This window comes from Nicotiana tabacum, chromosome 22 (assembly GCF_000715075.1).
Source record: "Nicotiana tabacum cultivar K326 chromosome 22, ASM71507v2, whole genome shotgun sequence".
In the NCBI taxonomy this organism is placed as follows: domain Eukaryota; kingdom Viridiplantae; phylum Streptophyta; class Magnoliopsida; order Solanales; family Solanaceae; genus Nicotiana; species Nicotiana tabacum.
The window spans coordinates 6,774,482-6,783,572 of record NC_134101.1 but is presented as its reverse complement, the minus strand read 5'-3'; the positions used below and the strand labels follow the sequence as shown (position 1 = coordinate 6,783,572).

The 9,091-nt window shown below is 36.1% G+C and overlaps 1 protein-coding gene and 1 long non-coding RNA gene across 8 annotated transcripts; one reads left to right on the top strand and one right to left on the bottom strand.

Annotated features, from left to right (window-relative positions):
• The first annotated feature begins 1,233 nt into the window (after positions 1-1,233).
• Positions 1,234-6,331, top strand: LOC107799026 (transcriptional corepressor LEUNIG_HOMOLOG-like). 6 transcript variants are annotated; one of them, XR_012704932.1, is made up of 4 exons: positions 1,235-2,133; positions 3,893-4,706; positions 4,827-5,009; positions 5,298-5,574. XR_012704932.1 is itself a non-coding variant. In XM_075243877.1 (4 exons), exons 2-4 carry the CDS (start codon positions 4,506-4,508, stop codon positions 6,190-6,192), a joined length of 402 nt encoding a protein of 133 aa, XP_075099978.1. In that variant the 5' UTR covers positions 1,235-2,133; positions 3,893-4,505; the 3' UTR covers positions 6,193-6,331. The 6 variants fall into 6 exon arrangements, 1 of the variants encoding a protein (XP_075099978.1); XR_012704935.1 differs by lacking the exon at positions 5,298-5,574 and having other exon boundaries at positions 3,893-4,034; positions 4,598-4,706; positions 4,827-5,204; XR_012704936.1 differs by lacking the exon at positions 5,298-5,574 and having other exon boundaries at positions 3,893-4,034; positions 4,594-4,706; positions 4,827-5,204.
• Positions 6,112-8,569, bottom strand: LOC142176383 (uncharacterized). Of its 2 annotated transcripts, none has more exons than XR_012704938.1 (3): positions 8,454-8,569; positions 7,123-7,186; positions 6,112-6,248 (listed from the first exon to the last, which is right to left on the bottom strand). It is a non-coding gene; the product is annotated as an uncharacterized LOC142176383 (long non-coding RNA). The 2 variants fall into 2 exon arrangements; XR_012704937.1 differs by lacking the exon at positions 8,454-8,569 and adding an exon at positions 8,073-8,408.
• Positions 8,570-9,091: the final 522 nt, after the last annotated feature.

The following is a 9,091-nucleotide window of genomic DNA, read 5'->3' as shown; positions in this document are numbered from 1 at the left end:
GGTGTGCTTCGTAATTCAATAACCTACTTATGTGTTTACCGTTGTTGGGAGATTCTATGGAGATACCCATGTCTATCATTCTGTTTTAGTCACTAAAAAGAGATGTGAGGCTAAAAGTGGCTTTCGTTACTCATTATGGTAAGTTTGATGTAATTTCTGGATAATTGATTACAATTTGTGAATTTTATACCCTACTGGTATGGGAGTTCATTGTGTGTTGTGATTTTGTATAACGAGAATTATTTTATAGAAGAAAATGGAAAGATTTTGATTGGCATGATATGCATATTACTTGTGATTCAGATCTGAGGATGGAATCCTCACATTTTAATATGATTTGATATATTTAAATCGGGCTACGTGCCACGGTGGAAGTTAAATCAGGATGAGATCCTTGTGATAAAAATTTATGTGTTTAAATTCTCTCTTGTGAAATTAAATTTGTACTATATTACTTATAGGGAGTCACGCGTGCTAGGCTTATTTGATCATTCTTATATGTGTTACTCTGTGCATAATTTGCCATATTCGTATTATAATTATTGAGTTTTACCCTACGAGGTTGGTGCCTAGGTGACGTTAAGTGTGACTCGTTAATTCAGGTAAATAATTATGAGGTCTTCATGCCCTATGTCTCGTTGTCAGTATTGTGAAGGTTTGAAACGAGGTTTTTGTTAACATAAAGTTAAATGACGATGCTATAATCGGTTATGAACAACTATTATGACCAGAGATGTGATTATGGGCATATGCATATTGCGGTAAGTTATGTTGTTGTACCGTGCGAGTGTAGGCACGAGTTGCTGCATCCGGTTGAGGCTAATACTGTGTGTCGATATGAAAATCAAACCTTTTGAAAATGTTTGGAGTGTAAGAAATTGGTTCCAAGGTCTATAAGGGTAGACATGAGAAATAATCTTAATGGAGATAGTAGTACCAGACTTATGATAATTGGGGAGACATGGGATCACCCGCGAGTATATGTGTAAGAGTAAAATCAGCAATTTGATAACCTCAGAATAATTCTTAGCACGTTCGAGGAGGAACGTTTGTTTAAGAGGTGGAGAATGTAACGACCCGACATGTCATTTTGAGAATTAGCATTCCGTTCAGCGGCTTAAGATCTCGAGCAGTTTCGTAATGTGTATTATAACTTGCATATGTGGTCGAGTTTGGTTTTCGAACGATTCAGGATCAAACTTGAAAAAAAAAACATAAAAAAGAAAGAGAATACGGAAAACAGGGAAGGGCAAAAAAAGACCTTAGAGCTAGAGGTCCAAAAAGGCTGCCAGCAAAAGCCCAAAAATCCTTCTTCTTATCTTTAGTTCAGCCATGAGAGCCACCCTCTTCCTCCATGAAACCCGCCTGAAAACCTTCATTAATACCACATCTTGAAACTTCTAAAAATGATCAGAGATTCAGCCATAAAACCTCTATTACACAGTCACAAAACATCCTTAAATTCAAGTAAATATTACCCACAGAATCACTCAAAAAATGAGCTGAAAAATATCCCAAATCTAGCCCCAAACGGCCATGAAAGTTCAGCCATAAAACCTCCATTAAACCACCACCAAAGACCAGAAAATAGCTGCAAAAATCAGCTCCAAACACCCCAAATTCCAGCCCAGAAACCTCCCCAAAACCTGCTGAAATTAGGCCCCAAAACCACCAATTTACAGCCTCAAAACCATCAAAATTACAGCCCCGAAAACCACCCAAAACAGCCCTAAAACCAGCCACTATACCCGCTCTCTTCAACCTTAAAAACGCACATCTCCACCTCAAAAATAGCTGCAAAACCGTCCAAAACAACAGTCTCGAAAATCAAATCTAAGACACCACAAAACAGCCTCAAGAACACAGTAAAATCAGCTCCAAAAACATGAAAAACCAGAGCTTAATCTCAGCTATAAATTAGTCCAAGAACCATCGCCAATCAGACTTTAAACCACCACAAAGAGAGTTGAGGTCGAGTTCGTCATCGCTAGTTTTCGGTCATGGTCGCTGGTGTTTGGCCGTTTGTTGAATTGCAAACCTTTAAAATTCAGATTCGGCAATAAAGATTGGAGCCGTTCGAAGGTCATTTTGTACAAGAAAGCTATTTTGGAATATCGACCTAACTTCGTTAAAGTAAGTATCTTGTCTAACTTTGTATGGGGAAAATCACCCCTTAGGATTTGAGATGATTGTGTCATTCGTGTCATGTAAAGGTCGTGTACGCGAGGTGACGAGTGGTTACACGACCTATATGTGGTATTTGACAGGTTTAGACCGTTAGGCTCCTTTATACAATTGATTGTAAATATCGTTTCATGATTATATCTTTTGTTGTTAAAATTGTTTGTTCGTGCTTTACTTGAAATTGTTAGCACATGTTCCATCCTTGTTGTCAAGTTCAACCTTATATGCTAATTGTTAATTGTAATCACTCATTGAATTCATGCTTTACCTGCTACATGCCTTAATTGTCAATTGATTCTCAAAAATTGTGCCTTGGCTTATGGATTGTCATTTGCTTTCTATTTGATTTCGTGAGCTATCGTGTAGCCTTTTTCATTAGTTGTGACTTCTTTGTGTAGCCTCGTTATTTCTTTTGATTTTGTGATATACCCTAGTTGGTTGTAAATTGGTTGCCTAATTTGTGTTGCTTGAGGATCGGGTTGCACCTGCAACAAATATGATTTATTATTGTAAGGGATCGGGTTACACGTCGCAACAGATATAATTTATTATTGTAAGGAATCGGGTTGCACGCCGCAACAAATATGATTTATTATTGTGAGAAATCGTGTTGCATGCCGCAACAGATATGATTATTATTGTGTGAGATCGTGTTGCACGCCGCAACATATATGATTAATATTGTATGGGATGGGGTTGCACGCTGCACCAAATGTACAGATATGAAATTATTGTGATATTAAGGTTAATTCTGATTGTGATTCTCATGATATATTTCATGTTAGAACGGTTACTGTGGTTTCTTAAATCACTTCATTGTATTTTGATCATTTAACTGTCAGTATATTAAAAATGGAACAATATTGACTCCTTGTGCGAGTCATGCAGCCTGTGTGATATGTTAAGTTGCTGAGAATATAGCAGAGGTAAATGAAAGAATTTTCAAGTTGTTCCCCTTGTGTGTCTTTCAAAAATAAAACTCATATCTTATTCGGAGATTTACTAAATTAAATGGTGATTATATTTTTACTCTAATTGATATCTCAATCTTCTCATTATCTTATTGTCGTGTAATTTCAGTGAAAATTTATTATTTTATTTTACTTTAATAAATCCCATATTTATCTCGTTAAAACTTGGTTGAATGTATTATTTTGTATAAATACAATATTTTCTCGGATCTCATATACTTCTAAACTAAACTCAATTGATTTTCTATTTGTACAACCTCTCCACTATTTTATCTTATTTAAATCCTAAATTGGCTTAATGACTCATGATGCTTCGCTGTATTTAATTTGAAAATTGTATTTAATTGTGTTTAAATTATTCATTGATCGTCTTGGTTGATATTGATACGGAAATTATACACATGGTAGCACCAGGATTTTGCCATACAAAAGTGATTCGGAAGCTATGGGTACAAGATGCCACGTGTGTAAGAATTGGGAGTTGTGAATCATGAGTTGAGATTTCGAGGAGTGATATCTCGGATAATTTATGTTGAAATACATGCATCATAAATAATTTAATTGATTGATTTGTCATATGATTCCTTACTTGAACTCATTCATATGTCATTTGTACTCTCACTATATTGTTGCTTAATTACTTGATTATTTTCTCGTTGTTATCCGTGTTCTCATTGTTGATTTGAATTGTAATTTCTCCCGTTATTGGCCTTACATTGATATTCTTTCCTTGTTAGTTTTATGTTGCCTTTTGTACAGGTTTACATGTCCGGTCGGTGTCTTGACCTCGCCTCGTCACTACTCTACCGAGGTTAGGCTTGATACTTACCGCTGTGGTGTACTCATGCTACTATTCTACACATTTTTGTGCAAATCCAGGTACCTCAGAGTTGTTGATAATCTTGCTAATAGATTAGACATTGTTGTGTAGACTTAAGGTATACCTGTTGTCCCGTTCGCAGGCCTCAGAGTCACTTTCTGATATTTTCCTGCACTGTTGATTCTATTCTAGAACAGTTGTATTTAGAGATTTTTCTAGTAAACTCTGTAAAGCTTGTGACTGTACTACCGGTTTTGGGATTGTAAGAAATTTCTATTTCATATTTAATACTTTTTGGTTGAGTCATCTCTAATTCAGTAAGTGTTAGGCTTACCTAGTCTTTAAAACTAGGTATCATCATGACATCCTACGGAGGAAAATTTGGGTAGTGACAACCAGCCAACGACAACAAAAAAATATATGTAAATTTCTCCAAGTGTATGAACAAAGCACAAATGCATGAAGTTTATTTCTATTTCTCCAAATATACAACCAAGGAAACGTTGCCTTAAAGTTAACAACGTCGACAAATGCCGCACCTCGTTCGATTAACTATAGGTGATAATTTTGCATTGAACTATCTTCAATTTGTCTCCTCTTTCTATTTGTTGCAAGGAGGCAGTGCACAAGTGAGATTCCAGCCCATAACTGGTCATCAGCTGGCTGCCGCATCAGATAAGGTGGTTTCAATCTTTGACGTCGAAAATGACAGGCAACTACAGTCTTTCCAGGTTCATCGTTACCTTCCCTCTTTTGGTGGATTAAATTGACTGTTACTCGATCAATTTATGTTTCTGGCACTTTTGTATTTTCTGGATCTTCCAGTCATCCCAAAGTAAATGTGTTTATAGGGACATTCTGGAGTGGTGAACTACCTTTGTTGGGATCTCAATGGTGATCTACTGGCATCAGTAAGTGAGGAGTCCGTTAAAGTTTGGTCATTGACCACCGGTGATTGCATCCATGAGAATCAGTTCCACTCTTGTGTCTTTCATCCTAGCTGTTCAGCTCTATTGGTGATTGGAGGAATGAGGGTAATTATTGTTTTCTTTTGCCAATTCTACTTCTATCATTTCTGTAAAATGTCCATTTAGTTAGCCCATTTTCATCCAGTACATCTGTTGAAAGAATACCCAAACAAATCTCCTTTAAAATTGCTCCTATCCGCTTGTGGACGTAAGTCACACTGACTGAACCACATTAAATTGGTGTCTCTTTATATGCTTTAATTGTCGTTGTTATCAACTTGCATTATCTTTATTATTGTCATTATACCGTTGTTTGGTTAAATTCCACACTACCCGGGTTCCCGATCTTAACAGAAATAAACAAGGAGTAGCCGCAACCTTGCCATAAGAGATGTGGACATTTACTTCTGCTCCAGGTGCTTAGGGAAAAAGTCCGCACTGATGTTGTAGTCTGTATTGCTCAAAGAAATATCCATTTTTCTGTTTGTTAGTCACATTAGAGTTATGGTTTGCTTAAAGCAAGTTGAGCACACTGAGCAAATGTTTCGGTAGTACTAGGGGAAGCATAACAACTTCTGCAGCTGTTCTGGTGATTAACAACAACTAATAACATGATATAAATTTCAGCTTATGCTGTGTGCTGAAACTAAGACGATTTAGAAAAGAATTCAAGAATTACCTTCTTTTAATTAGAATTTTACGAGGTCAGCCTTTTTTAAAAATCAATTAGAGGTGATGAATAAGATCATTAAAAAGATATTAATTTTAAAAAAAAAAAAAGGGAGGTGGGGATAGGGAGAATCACAACAATTAACAAAGACGTGCTTTTAATTCTTGGAGATGAAATCTTTTCTCAGTGATGCATTTTATATCTATTTCTATCTTCACCCTTGGTGAGGCAGCATCTAAGCAAGGAATTGCTAGTTAAGTAAATTCTCTAGAGATAAATTAATACATGGTTAGCTCATAATACCTTTATTTTAATGTAGAGTTACTACAAATAAGCAAATAAACGCACATATCATGCTCTAGTCTTATTAATAATAATGAAAAATGCTGGTATATCTTGAACATTTAGTCCAGGATTGTTTTGCACCAATAGATTAAAGCAATGACGCAATTGCCTCAATTCTTACATTTCTTCTCTCATTTCTTGCATTTCTTCTTTCAAAGTAGAGACTTCATTGTTATGCTTTTATTGGAGCTTGCTGATTTCCTCATCTTTTTTCAGAGTACTTGTTGTCACTGATCTACCATACCATCGTATTCGACCAGGCTGCTCCTTTCCAAACACTGCACTAAATGCTTCATCCGATGTAAAGAAATGAAAGTCATATTTTTAACAAAGTGTCGAATAAACATTACCAATGCCACGCGCAAAAATTGCCGAAATATTATGCAGAAATATAGAAAATGCAGAAAAACTATGCAGAAACGCAAAAAATACTGTCCAAAAATGTAGAAATTTCTGAAATGCAGCACAGAAACCCAGAAATAATGTGCATAAAATACACTATTCAGAAAATACAGAAATACTATGCAGAAATACCGAAATGCTGCATAGGAAATGCAGAAACACTGTGCAGAATCGCAGAAATTGCCGAAACGCTGTGCAGAAATGCAGTAAAACTGTGCAGAAATGCAAAAACACTGCAGAAATGCAAACATTGCTGAAACGCTGTGCAGAAATGCAGAAAATGCAGAAAAACTTCGAAGAAACGCAAAAAACACTGTCCAGATATACAGAAATTTCTGAAACGCTGTATATAAATGCAGAAAATGAGGAAAAACTGTGCAAAAACGCAAAAATACTGTGCAAAAATGCAAAAATTACCGAAACGCTGTGCAGAAATGCAGAAAATGCAAAAACTCTGCATAAATGCAAAAATACTGTCCAGAAATGCAGAAATTTCAGAAACTGTGCAGAAACCCAAAAATAATGTGCAAAAATTGCAGAAATGTAGAAACATTGTGCAGAAATGCTGAAACACTGCAAAAATTCAGAAAATGCCGAAATGTTGTGAAAAAATGCAGAAAGCGCCGTGCAAAGAGCAGAAAATACAGAAACGCAGTGCAGGAATGCCGAAACTGCAGAAACACAGAAACGATGTACTGAAATGCTGAAACACAGTGCAAAAATACAAAAAATGCAGATATGCTTTTCAGAAATCCGAAATACCTGCTCAATATCTGTATGCTTGCTCAATGTTTGCTAGTCCACAAGAAGATGAAATATAAGTGCACTGCATTTCGTTAATTAGACAATGATGAGACGCCATGGAAGACAAAAATCAAGGAAGTAAAGGAAAACATGGGCTAATAACTCCTCTTCATTACCAATTGACAATTTCAAAAATAGACATCTCCAAATTAGTATTGTGTACTATCTTTAGGTATTATTCATGTTTTTTGTCCAAGACTCCTTTGTTAAATCTGTTTATCAAATATGTTTAAATTTACTGCAAAATGTCAATGACAACCTTTCAATGCCCATATAAGAGCATCTTATTTACCTGGCTCAGTAAATTAAAGATACTCAATTAGCAGATAACTAGTCGAACAATCTCAGAACACAACTCCTAGCCTAAAATTTGATACTCTCTGAAGAAGAAAACCTAAATAAACATACAACATAAGTTACAACTTTATTAAATAATTGTATTGTAGCACCATCCCTGCTCCTCCTATAGAGAGTGAAGAATAGTTGATCAAACAAGTTTATGCCCGATTTATTTTCTCGAAATCTCACCTATTTTTCCTTTGATAACTAACAAATAATCAATTGATGCAAATTTGGATCAAAATCTCAAAAAGGTACAAACTTTAAGAAACCCAATTGAGAAAAATTGTATAACCCACTTTCTGTAACTAATGGAAAAAAAGAAGATTGCATAAACAACGCAGCCATAAGTGAAACAAATGATCAATTGATACAAACTGCGAGTAATATTAAGAAACCCAATTGAGGAAAATACATAACAAGAGAAAGAAACTCACTTTCTGTATAAACAATGCAGCAATAAGCGAAGCAAATTATCATGGATGCAAATTTAGATAAAGAACATCAAAAGATAGAAACTTTAAGAAACCCAATTGAGAAAAAATGCAAAATAAGAGGAACCCACTAACCTTTCTGAACCAAGTGACCTTTAACAATACAACCCAAGAACAAAATGCAAGAAATTAGAAAAAAGAGTTGGTGAGTAAATGGACTATGAATTAACTGAATTTTGATGGTTCCCTTTTGCTTCTTGAAGAAGCTTAAAATTACATGGAAGGGTAACGTACTTCAATCTTCTAGGTGATGTGAATTGGGCTTCAATTAGGGGAATGTGAATTAAAAACAAATCCCACTCATGGAATAATTAGTTGATTTACCACTTGAAAATCCTAATACAAAAAACAATCGAAGCCACAAAGCCTAATAAAGAGAAATTTTGGCAAAAACCTAGAAGAATTAAAGGGATTAACGTTGTAGAGGAACATGTAAAGAAATAAAATAATTTATACCTTTTGAATGCTGAAATTTGCCCGCATCTGCGTGCCTATTTGCGCTCTTGCGTAAGCCGCTTCTGCACATGTCCCTCCGCATCAGTGCTCACGCAGGTGCGGAATTTCCCTTGTACCTGCAACCACTGCCCCACAGTCCATTTGCGCATCTGCGCTTGAAAGGCTCGCTTCTGCGAGCTCGCACCTGCGATGGAATTTCCGCAGGTGCGATTGCAACAGAGGGTAGAAACTTCAGCTATTTCTAAGTCTGAATTTGATCTGTTAACCATCCGAGACTCACCCAAGGTTGCCGAGACCTCAACCAAATGTACTAACAAGTCCTAAAATATCATACGAACTTAGTCGAGCCTTCAGATCACATCCAACAACACTAAAACACGAATCACACATAGATTCAAGCCTAATGAACTTTGAAATGTCCAATTTCTACAAACGACTTCGGAACCTATCAAATCACGTCCGATTGACCTCAAACCACCTTCGCTGCCGCAAGTTAAGATCCTTCTGTTTAAACAAATATTGTAGGCTCCGATGATCGGTATATACCTCACACTGGACACCGTACAAGTAATGCCGCCAAATTTTCAAGGCATGAACAATAGCTGCTAACTTAAGATCGTGGACTGGATAATTCTTCT